The following is a 19,869-nucleotide window of genomic DNA, read 5'->3' as shown; positions in this document are numbered from 1 at the left end:
TGGAGATGTTTTTGTTCATTTTTAAAAGGGCATTTTTGTCTGAAAATCAGTAATTTTAGAGTGGGCGAGGATTAGAAAATTTGTAGTTGCAAATAGTCGGCGCCATGGAATAAAAACAAGACAAAATAAGCAGCTGGCTTATTACTAGACGACGCCGTTGTGCTTGGTTTTCAGTAAATAGTAGGAGTATTTTTTATTTTTTTTTAAATCAACTCCGTCGGCAACAACAAAACAAAAGCATCATCATCATTTCCTTGCCGTGAATAGCAAAAATCGCGTTTACTCACAGTCACGCTTCCGCTTCCTCTTTAATTACTCCTTCCTCTCTTTCACAACACAAACACAGAGAGAGAGAGAGAGAGAGAGAGGAGAGAGAGAGAGAGAGTGAGTGGTGCTTAAAAAGCGTCTAGAAAAAGCCGAACCAAAAACCACCACCAAAACTGGCTAACCCCACCCACCTCCCCTCCCCGCCGCTACACCCCGATATACCACCAGCCCCACCACACCACCACCCCTAAAAACCACCACATTACCCTCCAAATCCACCCAGCAAACAAACCAATGGTTTCTTTGAGATCTGTTTTGCTTGTTTAGCTTTTCTAGCTTCAATCCTAGCTTGCTGGTGCTGTTTTCTTGGCTTGTCTTGTAAGGAGTAAAAAAACCAAAACAATGGCGGCACTCTCCAAGTCCCAAGCCGCCGCCTCCACCCGCGACCTCAACCACCGCGTCCTCGCCTGCCTCCACAAGCTCTCCGACCGCGACACCCACTCCGCCGCCGCCGCCGAGCTCGAAGCCATCGCAAAAACCCTACCCCCTTCCGCCATCCCCCCCTTCCTCTCCTCCATATCCGCCACCGACCCCTCCGACAGGTCCCCCGTCCGCAAACAATGCGTCCGCCTCATCTCCCTCCTCTCCGCCTCCCACGGCAATGCCCTCTCCCCCCACCTCTCCAAGCTCCTCGCCGCCGTCCTCCGCCGCCTCCGCGACGCCGACTCCGCTGTTCGCCTTGCGTGCGTCGCCGCCGTCTCGTCCATCTCCTCCCACGTCACCAAACCCCCCTTCACCTCCATCGTGAAGCCCCTAGTCGACGCCCTCGTGACGGAGCAGGATTACAACGCCCAGACCAGCGCCGCGCTGTGCGTCGCGGCGGCGATCGACTCGGCGCCGGATCCGGACGTTGTGTACCTGAGGAAGGTGCTGTTGCCGAAGGCGGAGAAGCTGTTGAGGAGTAATAACGGGTTCAAGGCGAAGGCGGCGGGTTTGGCGGTGGTGGGGAGCGTGGTTGGTGTCGGAGCGGTTTCGGGTCGGGAGACGGTGGGGAAGTTGGTGGGGTGTTTAGTGGGTTTTTTGGGGAGCGAGGATTGGGCAGCGAGGAAGGCGGCGGCGGAGGCGCTGGTGAAGCTGGCGGCGGTGGAGGCGGACGAGGGGGAGTCGTTGGCGGAGTTGAAGGCAGCGTGTTTGAAGACGTTCGAGGCTAGGAGATTTGATAAGGTTTGATTGGTTGAAATGTGGATTGGATTGTTTTGAAGTCAAATATTCTATACTGGACTTGTCCATATAGCTCTGTTCCCGTGCAATTTTAAGCCGCAGTACAAAAACTCTTCGACTGAAATCATGCGGCCAAAATTGCACAGGAAGTACATTCATATTTCGGTAAAGGGAACCTGATGTGATTTGATTTGTGATTGTGTTTGGATTTGTCGAGTGATGTTTGTTAATTTAATTTGAATTTTTTTCATTGTATAGGTGAAGGTTGTGAGGGAGACTATGAATCAATTGGTGGAGGCTTGGAAAGGAATTGCTGATGTTGAAGGTGAGGCCTCGCCGCCGCTGCCTACGGAACCACAATCTTCTCCCAAAGGTATAAGATTGCGAGATTTATTTGCTTCTTGTTCATCGCAAGAACCTGGACACCTGGTTAGCAAAAAAAAAAAAGTTCATTTGCTGCGGACATGTGAATGTTAGGCTGTTTCAATATTGTGGTGGTCCGATCTGTTTGATCCAATTCTTTTTTTCTACTATATATATATCCCACTTGGGAATATATAAAGTTCTGATGCATGTGTATAAATGACCGAATGTAATGGCTGCGTTTTTTCCAATATTGATTCTCTGATCTGGATTAGTATCATATTCCTGTTCTATTTTGTGCTCAGACAAAATTCATTTTTCTGATTTGTGAATTTTGACAGCCAAATAAACAATTGTGCGTGTATGAACGTTCACGTTGAGTATTTGAGTGGATCAAATGATTGGAATTGAAAATTTGTTTTCTTCAGATCTCTAATTTTCCTCTTCAGTTTTTTGCTTTATAAATTTCTGGCTGTGATGGTTCGTTTTCTTGAGTTTGATAATGATCGAGTGTCAATCTTTTTATGTCCCAGTGTAGCCATATGCATTTGTCATTCTTTTCCTCTTCAGGAACACTTCAGGCTTCAGCTACCAGCTTTTTGGCATTGATTTAGTTTCATTTCTCCGTTTTCTGACAGATAATGCTACTGACAGACAACATCTGCCCGGTTCCAAAACTTCCCGAACTTCTATTTCTGGACCTCCTCAAGAGAGAAAGAAAAGCATCCCAGGTAACAGGTCTGCTTTGCCTGATGGATCAGTTTCAACTACTGCTAGGAAAAGAAGTTCTTTAGATACTAGTGACAAGAAATCAGGTCAAGCAATGTTTCGAAAGCTGGACCGTAAAAAGCCCACTGATTGGAAAGTAGAAATTTCTTCCAATCATTCTCCCTCCATGACTGTAGTTTGTGAGGATGATCCTAGGGGTAGATATGAGAAAGGTGAGAAATTGAGAAGTCAGGTTATGATTTCTGAAACAAGACGGGCTCTCTTCGATAGGAATGCTGATGACAAAATGTTCAAATTTGGCGGTGCCAAAGCTGGGTCTCAGGTGGTTCCATGTGAGGGTGACAACTCAGCATCAACTGTGGGAGTTAGTGAGATCACTGAGAATGTTTGTAAGAACCAGAAAGAGAGTGAAGATCTATCTTTGATCCGTAAGCAGCTTGTTCAGATTGAAAATCAACAATCAGGTTTATTAGATCTCCTCCAGGTACTGCTTCACTAACTCTTAATAAGTACTAAGTTGTTGCCATTTTATGACAAGAATTGAACATGCTCGTCGTAAACTTGATCTGATCTGATCTCTGGTAGTGAACTACTTTTCTTACTAAAGGCCTTATTGATTCTGTTGAACATAGATTGGTACGTGGATATCGGGATTAGAATTATACTTCAAAAAGTCCTTTTATATGCTAGTTAACGGAGTACCACTTATCAGCTATGTGACTGGAACAATCGTGCAGTTCTTGTTATCCTTGAATGTCTTGATATAATCTTCATGCCCATAGTTGTCTCCTGAGTTGGCCAGGATATTCCTGGAATATTCTCGTCAGGGCATGAATGCTAATATCATGGTTTTAGCTGTAAGTTGGTTGTGATTAATATAAGTAATTGTATATATCTTTGTCTATCTGTACAACATAAATTTCTTCCAATTTGTCAGACGAATATAATATGAAATATGATCATGATTCACGACTTTGATGTAAAATTTATAGATCAATATGTTTTGTAAATGATCCATTCGCGATGGATGCACATGCAGCTATAGTTGGATACTACCTGAGTCTTAAAGAGTCTATAGGTGGATGCAACAAAGTCTCTACTAGCATATACCCTAAATGTGGAATTTTGAAAAATTTATTGTCGAACTTAACTCTGAATCCTCTCGTAGCAAGCATCTTGAATACTTATATTTGGTTTTTGGGGATTGAGTTTTTCTCTTTTCACCTGCTACACATGCATGTTCTTTGGTTCCTGTAGCTGAACCACCAATACATTGTCTTCTGCTGATTTATTATGCCTTTTGACTGCTTTGAAGCCTATTTCGCACATATTAACTCCTCTTTCTCTATTCAGAATTTCATTGGAAGCTCACAAAACGGGATGCGTTCTCTGGAGACACGCGTCCAAGGGTTTGAGCTGGCATTAAACGAGATCTCGTATGATTTGGCTGTGACAAATGGAAGGATGTCGAATATGGATTCTAAACGAACATCATGTTGCAGTTTACCGGGTGCCGAATTTTTGAGTCCCAAGTTCTGGAGGAGAACTGCGCCCCGCCGGCATTCAATCTCTCAGTTCTCTTCTTCGAGAGTCACACCACCAATGGCTGCCATCCGTGACCTTGCCGACCGGAATGGCAATGCTGAAACATTTAAGCTGGAGAACAGAAGATTCAGGGGTCAAAGTAGTGGTGGGTTTATTGTGAATCCTTTGGCTGAGGTCCGCAGCGACTCCCACGGCATATCTGAGGTTTCCTCTAATAGAGTTTCGAAGAATGTTCAAAATGCCAGTTGACATGTCTGGCTAGTGTTTACAGCAGGTATTGTATGTCAAATTTCATTGTAGTCCTCGTTCTCTATCTTCGGGGTGCATTTTTTTTTACTTCACATTTCAATTTCTTGAGCCAGCCCATTAGGAAAGCTAGCTTGAGATGTGCGTGCACAAGGCATCAACGCAGACCCTTTCAGAGGGAAAGAATTGTGCGTGTAGGAAAGAATTGGTTTAGCTTCATTGTGCCCCTATTTTCTTCCTTGTTCCTGCATTTTTTGTTTTCCCTCCTCTAATCCATGACCCAAAAGAAACTAGGGTCTGTTTGGACCTCCCTCTTTGATAAAACTGCTCTCCCTCGACAAAGTGTTACTTCCATCGTGACTACTGTCTTACTAACTAGTGGACTCGGATTTTCTTTTTGCTTCTTCATATCAAGCAAATTGCACTTTTTCAATTCGAAGTGTTAATATTTGCCTTCTGATTCTTAGTTTCATTTTGTCATCCATCAGATAAGCTGCTGCAATTGAATGAAATTCGGGATCGATTTTCATTTTAGCTGTGTACTGCTGGATATAGATAAATCTACTTTTTGTGGGGTGTGCGCTTATGGAGTACATCACAGAATCCAGAAGCCGTTCTTTTCCTATTTTCTACCTTAATATGCTTTACATATAGAAAGCTTCTAAAGCCAATTCTTTTGGTAACCTATTAATTGGTATTCGGATTCAGTTTCTCTCAGTTTCAAGGGAAGGGGTTGTGCACAAAGGACCTGAAAGTCACTATAGATGTTGCAATCTTTGATATGAGGCATTGTTGTATATAGATATGAAATTTTATTTCTTCTATGCGTTCTTTAGTGTGCTGAGAATTTCTTTCCATACTTTTGTTGTGAAAAACTACTTGATTCGAAATGATAAGAAGAGGTTTGTAATGATGGTTATGACGCATGTCCCTCGTTTGTAATGAGATAAAAATTCTTATAGTCTCGTAACTTTTACATAGTTGGCCCAAGCCAGTACGTTCGATAGCTGACCAACCAATACATAAAATAAAATAAAATAAAAAACTCGGATAGATCATTGTGACATGAATCCAATTATAAATGTGGATAATACAAACTTCGGATGCTCACCAAGCTAGCTAGAAAAGCATGCAGGAAATCTTGATAATCTAGACCAACCTAATCAAACTACAGAAACCACATTGACCATGGCAAAGGGTAAAATACCAGGAAATGGACAAAGAATTCAACAGCATCTTTTACGTATCAATTTCAGCTGGCTGGCTGTGTTCTTTCTTCAACCATTGATGTGTGAAACTTCTACCATTGTGCCAGCTTCTACGACTGTGCCTTCCATATGTATATGAGACGCACTGCTTTGACTAGTTTCATCAGAACAGTTTGATAAATAATCCTACTAAAAAAACAGTAGGAACTCAATATGGTAGACCCAATAATGCGAATATCTGGTGTTGATTTGGAAAAATTGCCATGTAGAGTTAGGATTACAATGTTGCTGCCGGGGATCGTTGATCCAGCAAATTGCAACCGGTCAACTAGAACAACTGAAATAGTAGAGCATAACGTGTTTACCTCTATCACCCAAGGAGCCAAATAGCAGACTGACTTTCTAAGTAGCCAGAAAAAAATGGGAATTTCCTATTTGAATTGAATTTATCCATATTTGAGGTCTAGTTATGAGTTATGAACTTATGACAAACAAGGGAAACCCAGGAAGTAAATTTAAGGTACGGAGTAATGATTTTCGCACTCCCTTTTTTGATACGTGCACTCATTTTCTTGTCTTTTAGTGAACAAAATACAGACAAAAGCTTCACTAAAAGACAAAACCCGAACAAATGAAGCAACATGACCGGACATTGAATGGCTTCCAATTATAGAATGCTACTTACAACATTCGAAACAAGCATACATCAATGAAAAAGCCTAAGAAGCGAGGTAAACCATGATAATACCAAGTATTGAAAGGTGGCTCCTTGCAAATGTCATAGCTAAATATTTTATTAACCAAGATATAACCTCCGAAATTCAGAATTTAGTTTGTCTCTCACATTTGTCCTGGAATGAGTGAGAGTCATAGTAGAGAGTACAGGGAATGAAAGAGGAGCCAATGTCATACGTTGTATTGAGCAAATCCAATTGCCATCAACCTAGTTTTTTCGTAAAGGTGCGCTAGCTTGTCAAGGAAGAAAAGTTCTCCATCAACATCAAGTTAAACCCCACAACAACTCAGGAATGATATTGCTGATATTCTCCATCAACATCAAGTTCGAGAATGCTCTATATTTTTCTAGAAGGTTCGAGAAGAAAGTTAGAGAGTTTCGTAATATTCTAGAAGATTCTAGATTGTTCTACAAAATTGTAGAAAACTCTAATATTATTATATATGCTAAACTTACGAGGAGAACTCTAGAATATTGTAGAGATGTAAAGAATGAAAGATATTTGTTAAGAGGATTCTAAAAAAAGAATGTGGGCCGTTGAATAAAAATAATCATAATCGTTCAGTGAAGAGTTGTTGGTTTAGTTTAGTTCTCCACCAAGCTTCTCATATGTTCTTTTATTGCTGTATGCATCGTATATTAAAAAAGGAAGTTACGGTGAACTGCTGAGATGGCATGATTCAACGACAGGCGAACAAATAATCGTGAAGAAGATTCGCTATGACAACAATGCAAATTCAATCTCTATCACTAGAGATTTTTTTTGGGTAAATCTATCACTAGAGAAATTGAGTGTTTGTCTGAATCAACTAGGTGCGGCCACGTGCAAAGAATGAATATTATGTGCCCGTTGAAGAGGATATACTATTCTGTTTGAGGGCAAAGATTAATGTTGTTTTTGATGGCCAAGGTGGAAATGCAGGAATGATAGTAGAAGAGTTATGAATGTATATTACATTGCTTAAGGCAGCAAAAAGTCTAGCTGAAAATATTTTGCAGCTAGAGACATACGAAATTAGAACCAAGGCTTGGGAATGGACAAAGAACACAAAAAAATAAGAAGGAATTATATCTAGGTAACAGCTTCTCAACTTGAGGAAATTTATATATCATCATATCTTAAACATACTATCTACTTAAAACAGTCTTCATATGGCGAAACCATGACTTCGTCCAAAAGTTTAACGCCCTAAGGGCACAGACATGTTCAACAAACCAGAAAAAAAGAGCAGTGACGAACGTAATTCCAAAACACATAGTAGTTCATAAATGAGATAAAGGCTCGACTCATCCAGAAGGTGACGGGGGAACATGAGATTTTGCTAACCCCAGCAATGTAATAATGCAGCCTGCGATGATCATCCATCCAAATACGTCCAACTTAAGATCAGTGTTCTTTTTCTTTGCAGTCTGAAAAGAAAAGGAGAAATGAAACAGTTGTTCAACACTAAAAGCACAATATCAGATGTGATCTATGGAAAATAATTGAAAAAGTGAAAACAAATACATCCACACAACTACCTCACCAAGTTTGAAACACAAATGAGGATGCATCACAATTTTTGATTTGGATATGTCAAACAAGATTGCATAACGTTGAAGCTAGATTCCTTTGTTATCAGCTGCATTGTTAATACCATAGGTAGCGTACATTGCGGAAATAGAATAGAAAGATAGGGCCAACTGCACCAAATCCATGCAATATTCCCCATGTATTCACCATTTTGGAATCAATTGTAAGAATGTGTCTAAAACGCTTGAAGCTGTGGGGAAGCTGTGGGGAAGATAGAGTTTGTTCTTGGGATGCTGTACGAATTCCTATTGAAATTGATTTTTCTACTGTGGGTAGGTCACTCAGACGGTAGAATCACAAAAAGTAGGACAAGGCCAACAATAATCACCTTTGCAGAGTAGGAAGACCTAGGACCAACAATTCCCATAGCCAGCGGAGCTACACCTTGCTTATGAAACTCCATGCGCAAGCCAAGTGCCTAGGAAACCAGAAGATATAACCTCATCAATAAATTTCGAAAATAGTAAAAGCTTGAGAAAAGATGTTTTGATTCACAGTTAACTCAAACAAAACAAGGCCGAACTCGTTTTCAAGAAGCACCTGGGTCAGTGATAGGAAGAATGTACCTTGTGAGAGACAACTACGGATTTGATATAAAGATCATTCAGTGGATCCTACAATGACAACCAGATAAGAATCATAAGCAGCTAATAATTATTTACAACATAGGTTGCGAAGCGAATGCTTGAAACAGATAGATATTTTAACAGCTGGCCCTAGTGCCACAAAATAGAAAGTATGGAACAGCCCAACTTACACCTCAATAACAGAATTGCCCCCTTTAAAGCCAGACACTGACGTCAATGTCTCTTATTTCCTCTCTCACTTTTCTGTTCATCTACACATATCCATCATCCGTAGTATGATTGGCCTTGGCCCAAATTATTCATCGGCTAACCAAAATAATCCTGCTTGGTTTCCAGTATTTTCCCATTTTAGTCTGGCATTGGAGTGCAATCAGTCTTGGAGATGAAAAGGCTGGGAGAGAGAAATTAGGGAATGCTTGTGCATTCTGGGGATAAAGGGGCCACAGAGTAGGTCTCGGATTGGGCGGTCGTGATGGCTTGAGAGAGCGAGGTGGTAGCAAAAAGGTTTCAGTGGAGGATGTGGCAGCAGTTGTGACAAGGTGGTTTAGGCCATGGCGGTGGTGGAACGGCAGTGGAGTGTAGAAGGTAGCTAGAGAGAAGTAAGAACCGGGGCGACTGTTTATGTGTATAGGTATAAGTGTTTCTCCATACGTTTCGTTTGAAATGAAGCATTAAAATTTTCTTATTTAAACTCATGTAACCCCAACATGAAAGTTTGCAATAAGTTGCTAAAATTTACCTCATCAAGAGCTCAGTGAAAGTACCGGGATGCCTTGTCAAAGTAAACCATAGCCTCATCTCGATCAGAAGTCGTAAATGCCATTTTAGTATGAGCATTTCCCAAGCACCAGAGAGTGTAGTGCAGCTTTGGATCAACTTCCGAAGCTTCCTCCAGCTTTGAAATTGCATCTTCACAAACAGGTCATCAAAACCACCAAAATACAAATTTTTCGTAACAAAATCTTTTGGTGTGCATGATTTGCAACAATGTCTATTGTTCTCACTTCAAGCTCTTTTAACTATTAAAGCAAATCTTTTGGTTAGCATGATTTGCTTTGGAACTCCTACAGTCCTACCCTTATGTAACTAACTCAACAATGACTTATAAGTGTATGGAAATATATGCAGACTGCTTTCAAACCATATTCCACCATAAGCTGCTTAAAGTTACAAATTCTACTGTCCTAAAAAGACAACAAGCATGAAACACCTCGTGCTAGCACCGGCCAATCACCTAGGAACTACATAAAAGAGTACAGCAATCCATACATACCAAGTAAAAAAAATCACAAATAAAAATTAGATCTTTACATGAATTAACTCAGTACGTAACTAGGTTCAAGGGTTTGGGTCAAAATTAGGGCTTCTTACTTGCACAATCAGTGATTCTGCGAAAGACCCAGAAACAGATGAAATATGTTGCTACAAACAGAGGCTCAAAGATCGATCTTTATCTCCTTCGCAACTTCGAGATACAGAGTTCAACAATCCATATATACCAAATAAAAAAATCACAAATAATAATTAGATCTTTATATGAATTAACTCAGTACGCAACCAGAAACAAAAGTTTGGGTCGAAATTAGAGCTTCTTACTTGCAGCTTCTAGAGATCTACGGAGAGAGAGAGAGAGAGAGAGACGGAGAGAGCAGAGGAGAGACACAATCTGGTCTCGGATGGCCATCCGTGCAGAAGACGGAGAGGACGCCGCGGTGGCATAGGGCGGCGGATTGGACGATGGAGAGGAGCTGGTCGCAGGTGAAGGAGGGGAGGAGGGAGCGAGCGTCCTCGGGGGTGAGTTGGGAGGCGGCGGCGGCAAGGACGTCGGGTTGTTGGCCGTTGTTGTTGTTGTTGTCGTCCACAGTTGGGGTTTGGAGAAGGAATTAGCGCTTGGAGTGAAGCGGTAGGAGAGAGAGAACATCTGTGGCCCTTTATTAAAGAGAGGTGTTAATCACCCCCCCCTCCCCCCCACCCCCACACCGGTGTCAGGGGGGTGTCTGACGCGGGCCCACAATTTTCCCTATTTACCCCCGTGAATTCCACCTCCCCATTTTCTCTCTCACGCCTCAGTCTCTCTCTCTCTCTCTCTTGTTATAAATTTTTAAAAGTTAATAACTTTTGTTTCACGTAATTTTTTTAAATAAATTTTATATTTTTAAAATGTACTCAATGAAACCTATCAAACGAGCCTAATATTGATTATGAAATAATGTAAAACAGAAAAATTATATTTCTGTGGTAGTTTAAACTGTCTAAATATGTTGAAAAATTAGGTGTTTTAAATTTCAATCCGTTTAAATCGGTGAAAATATTTTAATTTTCTGATCATTTTATCCTAAATAGCCATAATTAAATTTTGACTCTAGGGCTCTCGTTGAATAGCCCTAAGAGATATTTGATTCTACGAGTTCAAAAATTCATTATGACAATTGAAAGTAAAATGATAAAAAAATAAGATCTTTCCACCGATTCAACCGGATTGAAAATCGGAACACTAAAATAATTTTAAATAAATAAAAAACAAAAAAGAAACAAAGTATAATTATTAGTATTAATTAAATAAAGAAAAAATAACAGAAAAAAAGTTTGGATATTTTTAGACCGTTTGAGTTTTAAACCAACGGACAACTTTGAACCAATGCTTAATTTTTTTAACTTTTTAGACAGAATTTCAAAATATAGTAAAAAAATTAAGTGTTTCAAATTTCATTCACTTTGAACCAGTGGAAATATATATGTTGAAGTAAATTATGTATATTGAATCAACATAAATTTACTTTATATTTTTCTGAATAGACAATAATGCAAACCGAAATCAAACTTCATGTAATTACAATTGAGTATATAGAATCAATACATGAACATAAATAAATACACAAATTTAGTCAATATTTCCACCAAATTGTGGTCGTCGTCCCGGCGGATCTATCTGCATTACTTCGTACCACAATTGGAGGCGTGCTTCATAAGGATGAGCCCATCCGTGTGCTTCATTTGATGCATTTGGCCTCCACCATATGATGATGGGTGGTACAGGATAATGACGGTATAAGAAAACTTGCACGAAGTGATTGTCATTAATACGACCAATAGCTATATGTGTGCGCGTTGCGAATGGAACTGGATGGGAGCTCAACGGCAAGTGAGTGAAACAACTTGAAGCAGTCATATCGAATGTATGCAGTACAACGTTGTACGTTGATGCTATGACAAGTCCCAATGATATAGAATCCATCCAATGATCCTCTGGTGCCGATGGCCGGAAGCAATGAAGTCTTCGTAGCACATGGGATACATAATTACGTTCTGGATAAAGCTGATCGTACAGAACCCGATTTTGTTCAATCTCTTGGATAAGGTCATGTCGTACTTGAGCCCATTGATCTTTAGAACCATAAAGTTGCGCAGCTAACGCCCTGAAGCCATAATGACCGTCGGGTCGAACGTCAACACAGTGGAAAATATAACGCTGATACTGTTGAGGAAATTTCTCAACGAGGTGATCCCTCCCATTGCTCCTTCGCGATGTTGGAATACGCGAGGCCCGAGATTCTGAAGTGGATACTGTGAAAGAAGGTATGTGACCTCTATTCTGCTCATCTCTGCCTGTAGGTTGACCCTTGTGTTCTGTGTTATATGCTGGGGGTCGAAATAGAAGAAAATTGTGAAGATGTGGTGAATAAGAGTAAGTATGAATATATAGACTAAGGCATATACAAGTGAACATATAGGCAACTGAATATATAGGCCAACGTTCTGTCGAATTGTTGCAATATGCAACAATGCTATCAATGTTGCAAGTTCAACAATGCTATCACTTGCAAAGAATCTTGAAGCAATCACCTGGCAATCACATGCAAACAATCTTGAAACAATCTTGAAGCAATCACCTGGCAATCACATGCAAACAATCTTGAAGTAATCACCTGCAAGGAACGTTGAAGCAATCACCTGCAACTTAATTTGCAGAACCATTTATCTGAACTTTTTTTTTTTGCTTTATTTAATTAATAATATCTATACTCTGTATTTTTTTCTTTTTTATTTATTTAAAATTATTTAAATGTTTCGATTTTCAATTCGGTTGAATCGGTGGAAAGATCTTTATTTTATTTTATTTTATTTTATCTTCAATGGTCATAATGAATTTTTGGCCTCGCAAAATCAAATATATCTTAGAGCTAATCAACGAGAGCCCTAGAGTTAAAATTTAATTATTGCTATTTAGGATAAAATGATAAGGAAACTAAAATCTTTCCACCGGTTCAAACGAATTGAAATTTGGAACACTTAATTTTTTTAACCTTTTTAAATAGTTTATATATTAAAAATATAGTTAAAAAATTAAGTGTTCCAAATTTCAATCTGTTTGAACCGGTGAAGAGATTTTAGTTTCCTTATCATTTTATCCTAAATGACCATAATTAAATTTTGACTCTAGGGCTCTCGTTGATTAGCCCTAAGAGATATTTGATTCTACGAGATCAAAAATTTATTATGATCATTAAAGATAAAATGATAAAAAAAATAAGATCTTTTCACCGATTTAACCGGATTGAAAATCGGAACACTAAAATATTTTTAAGTAAATAAAAAATAAAAAAGATACAAATTATAAACATTATTAACTAAATAAAAAAAATAACAAAAATTGGGTCCGGATATTTTTGGGCCATTTTCGGTTTTTGGTTTAAGGGGTGGTGGGGTCGGGGGTAAAATGGGTAAACAGTAACCCGTGTGGGGGGGGGGGGGGTCTGACACGGGGGGGCGAGTAGTAATTCTATTTATTAAAACCCAACCCAGGCAAACTGTAAATTGTTTGAAATCGAAGGGTAAAATTGTAATCAAGAATTTGGCATGCCCTGGGCAATTGGTAAAATGACAGAAATTAAAGGGTAAATGTGTCTGAAATTGAAATTAGGCCATCCGAAAAACTTCCTCTTTTTATATCACTGTTGGAAAAACATGACAACGTTGCCAATGTAATATTCCTCTATATACAGTTATCAGTTTTAAGAGAAGGGGTTGTGCACCAAGTATATGATAGTTGCTACAGTTGCAGTAGTCTTTGTCTTTGATATATAGAAATGAAATTCTATCTATAGTTGCAGCATTTTTTGATATATAGAAATGAAATTCTATTTCTTCTATTCTTTTTATAGTGTGTTGGGAATTTCTTTCCATACTTCCATTGTCAAAAACTACTTGGTTCGAAATGATAACAAGAGGTTTGTAATGATGGTTACGACACGTCCGTCATTTGTAATGAGAAAAAAAATTCTTAGTCTTATATTTTACATAATTGGCCCAAGTCATGAAGAGGAGGATTACATATTAGATAGCTGACAGACAATACATAAAATAAAATAAAAAAACACTCTGGATAGATCCTTGTGACATGAATCCGATTATGAATGAGGCTTATCCGCTTATGCGAGGGCCTTTTGAACACGAGCTCCTTGATGAAGCTTAATAGAAAATCGGATTCATGTAGTCAATTCTAATATTGTGACCTAAGGCTGTGCTTGGTTTGGTTTGGTTAGGTTTGATTTGATTTGTCTTCTTGTAGGTGGCATGCGTGATCACCAACTACCTATTTGACGGGAATTGGATGTTTTCCTGTTGCCAAATGACAGAACTGCAAAGATAATACAAACTTCAGATGCTCACCAAACTGGATGGAAAAGCATGCAAGAAATCTTGATAATCTAGACCAACCTAATCAAACTACAGGAACCACATTGACCATACCAAGGGTAAAATACCAGTAGATGGACAAAGAAACCAACAAAATGATAGCATCTTTTAAGCATCAATTTCCACAGGCTGGTGTTCATTTTGTAGAAATTGCTATATGTACTTAGGATTACATTGTTGCCAGGGATCGAAGATCCAGAAAATCGCAACTAGTCAAGTCAACTAGATCAATTGAAATAGTAAACCATAACATGTTTACCTATCACCCACCTAGAAAAAACAGGAATTTCACAGTTGAATTTATCCATATTTGAGGTCTAGTTATCACCTATAAGGGGAAACCCAGGAAATACGATTTATGTCATAATTCAAGGATCAAAGATACAAATTGTACGAGACATGCAGAAAAATTCATCACGGATTCTGGTCGTTGGATCCATCCTTGTCAATTTTCTGCAGAAAAATACACAATATGTAAGGGAGCTCTTTGGAGAACAAAATACAACAGCATAGCACAAGATGAGAGAACAAAACAAAGCCATGGCAATGGGACACAGCAAAAACATTCTAATAGTCAAGAAAGCATTCATATCAGCTTTTCCATTAAATAAGAAGCCAGTACATCCAATCAACACAAACCCATGAATCAATATGACCGGATAGAGAATGGCTTCCACTTATAGAATTATAGTAATGAGATTTCTAAAGCACAATACTACTTTCAAGCGTACATCATGCATATCCTGTTCCACACCTCTTAATAGAGAAATAATTTGTTTCATCCTACCCGCAGTATTTTCTAAGTAAACAACTACAACAACACTAAAAAAAAAAACCGATAGAAAATTACAGAAGATACTGCCATTGATCTTTACCAAAAGGTCCAAAATGTGATGACAAAGCCACAGAAGCGAGGTAAACCGCAATAAAACCAAGTATTGAAAGGTGGCCCCTTCCAAATATTTTAGAGAAAACATTTTAGCCAAAATGTAATGTCAGAATTTAGTTTGTCTCTCAAATCAGTCCAAGAATGAACGAGAGTCACAGTAGAGTACAGGGAATGAAAAAAGGAGCCAATGTTGTACATTGTATTGAGCAAATCCTATTGTCATCAACATAGTTTTGTAAGGGTTCGCTAGTTTGTCAAGGAAAAGTTCTATCAAGTTAAACTCCACTACAGCACAGGAATAACATTGCTGGGAAGTCTCCAAACTCTTCCTTGGTCAATGTTAGGGAGCCTTTAGAATATGATTCAATGGAACAAAGGGGATAAGATGTTGAATCTTAGTATCACAAGGAGTTCAAATCCAACTAAAAGTTTCCACTTTGCAGGCTTTCAGCTTGATGTATTGATCATAACTCATAAATGAGTTTTTTTATTTGGTACAATAGAAAAGCAAACAAATAACAAAACTAAATACTCTCAAAAGACACTCCGGCCATGTCAACCGTTAACAAGGGCATAATATCATCCCGGGGTATCAACAAAGACACCATCTTGTCTTCTTGTTCCACATTCATTCTAGCAACTTTGTTTCCCTCTCTCAGAGTGTTCTCCACGAGGGCCTTGCATTCCATAGTCAGCATGATACAAGGATAATTTGGGGGAGATCCCTCATTGATCATTTCAACAGCAGTAGACAAGTCAGATTCAATTTGAACATCCCTCGTATCTTGGTCAAAAATCAGTACAAGGCCCCTGAGAACTCATAAATGAGTGATAATCGAAGTAATCATGCTCCTCAATTGTGTAGTACTCCCTTCGTCCTATGTTTTAGTCCATTAGGAAAAGTCGTCACTTTTCGGATCGCACAACCAAGCACTTCTGGTCATATTTTTTTTGGAAACTTTTCCAATGAATTTAAAGATCTAATTTAGTTCTTTAAATTGGTAGGGGGAAATTCACAAAATTATGCACGGAAATTCTTTTTTATTTGATGCAAGAAACGGTACAATTTTTGTGTGGTCTAGAATTTTCGGATGAAGGGAGAACTTGATTCTTCTAACAAGTAGTAATTTCCTCCCACGCGTCACAATGGCTTGGATTCAGTCCGAGCCATGCACTTTCTTAAATTCAACTGATATACGCACCAGTTTTGAATAGAATGCATAATGAAGCTTACGCAACTCTGCTTAAGGCTTCCAGTCAACACATAGAACAAAGAACCGGAGATGTACCCGGATAGGCTAATCAACGAGAACAGCATTTAATTCCTGATGCTGCATGCATGGGGAGCCATTTAAAGAAACATTGAGGTTTCAAAGTTCGAACGAGAGAGGCAAACCCCAACTGGTCACAAGATCCTGTACAGAAAACTATGGTAGAGTGACCAAACGATAAATCAATATACCCCATTCAGGTCGGAACTTACCCGACAATGAATTTCCCTACCTTAGGACCGTTGTACTTACGGCCGCCGTTCACCGGGACTTCAGTACTCTTATCAAAGGGCTTAAAGAGTTTGACCAAAGTAAACACATATCCCATTCCCATTACTCGGGGGAAAAGACAATCCATACTAACAGTGCGATATCCAAACCACAAAGGATTTTTGTGAAGACGTACATATAACATATTGACTACTAAAGTCCAAGTTGCCTCCATTTCACAGGTGAAGTAACCACAATTTAATCAGAAAATATCATTTTTGTACATTTCTCTCCATTTCCAACCAAACCACTCAATCTAATCCTTTCTTTTCTTTTCTCACCAAATCACTCAATCCAAAGGGGCCCTAACTTGTCGGATTGTTTTAAACAAGGATTGGATAGGATGAGATTAAGGATCACTGGATGAGGATAGAGGGGACAAGAGGGGTCCACAGATAATATATGGGATTATATGAATACTGAAATTAGTTTTACTATGTTTGGTTAGAGAGGGATAAAGATAGGATAAAGATGATGATGATGATTACTTTTGACCGCTAGATGAGGAGGGAAATAATCTGGAGAAGGGGGACTAGCTAATGCCACCCCTCCCCTTGGTATAAGTTAATCCCCCACATAGGGTACTGAATTGGCAAATGGTCCCACCTTGTCGAGTCCATGGTTAATCCCGGAAGCATCAAACAAGGGACTATGCGAGCCATTGTGTTCCCCTAATCCTTGGTGTGCCCCAAGTTTGTCCATAAACTCACACACACACCCAATCACACAGAACAGGCTAAGGAATTTATGTGGTTCCCCAGTTGGTTACAACCACACACCCACCCCATTTCCCCCCCCCCCCCCCCCCCCCCCTCCTAAAGCCCCTTAGGAGGAGCCCTCACACTATTGTCTCACTCTCCTCTCCTGCCACACCTAGAACTTAACTTTACAAGTGCAGCCATATATAGGCAGAACAAAAGCTCGCATTACACAGCACCTTTATTTTAACTTGGTTCAAGAAAGTCAAACAAAAGGCTATGGTTTATCCATTACAACTTCAGCTAATCTTTGGAAGATAAATCGCATTGTTGGGCTATATCCACGTTTTTTCCCCTTTACACATTGGGGGGAATCCCAACAATCCTTATCCCACATTTCTAGTCCTGCAATCACACACACATGTATTGGGTTCATTCCATGAGGAAAAAATACACAGTAAATTAGTAGTATAAGCTAGGTCTAGGAAACCCCAGTTTCCTTTGGAGATCTCTACTTCCCCATAGCTACCAATTGATCATAAAGAAACTACAACTTAATCTTCAAATCCAGCCTGAAATTACAGCAAATAAAATCAAATCCGATTCGGGTACTTCCCCTGAATTCAACGGCAGCCCAAACGCAACCTCTCAAACTTAGGCCCATATATATCTACTATTTGCAGACACACACACACACAGAGGGAGAGAGAGAGAGAGACGGCAGCCCAAACGCAACCTCTCAAACTTAGGCCCATATATATCTACTATTTGCAGACACACACACACACAGAGGGAGAGAGAGAGAGAGAGAGAGAGAGAGAGAGAGAGAGAGGTTTAGTATTACCGATTGGGCGTTATGCCAAGAGAGGCCGCGGTAGACATTAGCGGAGAAGGTGGCGGCGAGATAGATGGTGGCGAGGCCGAGGCCAGCCGTGAATGCCTTGAATGTCCAATCCCCTGCTTTGCTTACCACTCCCATTTCCCCTCTCTCTCTCTCTCTCTCTAATAACGAATCCCTCCTGTACTGGTTTAACCTAACGAGTGTCCCAGTATATACTAATTAGCTGCAGAGATTAGAAGGAAAATCCGAAAATGGCCTACAAAAACCTTTCTCCGTTTCATGGCATGTCTGCAGAAGAAGGGTACGGTTGATAAGAGTCGAGGGTCCATCAACGTGAAAGCGTTCATGGAGACATTTCTTCATGTATCGGACCAAACAATAATGTTAGGCACACGTACTTCACGATAATACCAACCACACCCGTTGCCGTAATTGAAGAATAACCACTTTAAAACTACTAGTATTTTGCAACCACTAATTATGAAGTTTTATGCAGATGGATGTGGTTGACGTTGCGGTGCAGCAGTGTGTCCCTAGTGTTAAAGGAAATAGAGTTTCACGTTACTTGGAAGTAGAATAGGTAATTACTTAATAATATTTGAGACCTCTCTACCCATTGTTAATTGGTTTTGACATGGATATAAAGTGTTTCTATATAGTATCAAAGCAAGGCTCGTTCCACCCTACATTTTAAAAAATTTACTATCCACACCTCACAATGATAGATCAGCAAAAAGGCTGCACGATGATAGGACCCAAAAGTGGCCACACGTGACAGACCTCAAATGCGGCATGCATTGTGAGAGGAGATGTTAAAGAAATAGAGTCTCACATTGCTTGAGAGTGAAACGAGTGATTACTTAATAACATTTAGGACTTTTCCACTTATTACCAATTAGTTTGATATAAAGTTTCTACAACTAGCATTATTGACAGTTTAAATTTAAATCTCTAATATTTATTTTGAGATTTATTATGGTCTGCTGTTTATCTTGAGATTAATAGGCAACTTAGTGTCGAACTTTTAAAACTCTTAACTATTTCCTCCAATTTGCCTCGAATTTTTTTTTTTTTTGTTATTTTCTCTTAATTCTTACTAAATTTAAAAATTTGACTTCTTGAAAACTAAGAAAAAAACAAAGAAGACCGTGCCGAAAAAATCGTCGGAAAGCTAGGCAAAGGGAGCCTAAGTTGGGTTTGAACCCCTTTCACAACTGTTTAGTTGCCTTGGCATTATAGGAGTAGCTAATTTATTCAGCTTATTTGTTTAAAAAAATTTGCTAGCAATCATAGATAATTACCCCTACTTATCTCTCTCTCTTTTTTTCCAACTTATTTGACTTAAAAAGTGTCTTTATTTTATTTTCTTCACCTTGTGACGCCTACTCTAGAATAGTTGAATGATTTATTATTTTTTATTTTATCTATTTAAGGATTACAGCTGTGAAAGTGAAGGGAAATGAGCATCTACATTTGCCAAAAAAATATTTGTATCACTTAATTTTTGATAAAAATGAGGATGTACAAGTAGTTTTAAATTTTTAATTGCTTCCTCCTCATTTCTGGTTACAAAAGTAAGAGTTAGGCTATTCCTCTTACTAACTTTTACTAGAACTTTTTGGGAGTTTTGTCCTTATTCAATTTTTTTTCGCGTTTATTAGTTTTGCGCCAAAGTTTGTGGATTATTGTTTCGACTCGGCTAGAGGAATCGTAAAACCCAAAATTTTT

General features: G+C 39.2%; 1 protein-coding gene and 1 long non-coding RNA gene across 6 annotated transcripts; one reads left to right on the top strand and one right to left on the bottom strand.

Moving 5' to 3' along the window:
• The first annotated feature begins 311 nt into the window (after positions 1–311).
• On the top strand, positions 312–5,290 carry LOC131336384 (TORTIFOLIA1-like protein 3). 2 transcript variants are annotated; one of them, XM_058372188.1, is made up of 5 exons: positions 312–1,491; positions 1,747–1,861; positions 2,490–3,064; positions 3,934–4,399; positions 4,860–5,290. In XM_058372188.1, exons 1-4 carry the CDS (start codon positions 670–672, stop codon positions 4,372–4,374), a joined length of 1,953 nt encoding a protein of 650 aa, XP_058228171.1. In that variant the 5' UTR covers positions 312–669; the 3' UTR covers positions 4,375–4,399; positions 4,860–5,290. The 2 variants fall into 2 exon arrangements, with proteins under 2 accessions (XP_058228171.1, XP_058228170.1); XM_058372187.1 differs by having other exon boundaries at positions 344–1,491; positions 4,488–5,290.
• A 2,094-nt stretch (positions 5,291–7,384) lies between these two features.
• LOC131336385 (uncharacterized) lies at positions 7,385–10,380 on the bottom strand. Of its 4 annotated transcripts, XR_009202809.1 has the most exons (6): positions 10,072–10,380; positions 9,847–9,940; positions 9,215–9,384; positions 8,455–8,502; positions 8,217–8,306; positions 7,385–7,725 (listed from the first exon to the last, which is right to left on the bottom strand). It is a non-coding gene; the product is annotated as an uncharacterized LOC131336385 (long non-coding RNA). The 4 variants fall into 4 exon arrangements; XR_009202808.1 differs by having other exon boundaries at positions 9,215–9,940; XR_009202807.1 differs by having other exon boundaries at positions 9,847–10,370.
• Between the last annotated feature and the right edge of the window lie 9,489 nt (positions 10,381–19,869).

This window comes from Rhododendron vialii, chromosome 8a, assembly GCF_030253575.1.
Source record: "Rhododendron vialii isolate Sample 1 chromosome 8a, ASM3025357v1".
NCBI classification, from domain to species: Eukaryota; Viridiplantae; Streptophyta; class Magnoliopsida; order Ericales; family Ericaceae; genus Rhododendron; species Rhododendron vialii.
This window is presented reverse-complemented; position numbering and strand designations above follow the sequence as displayed.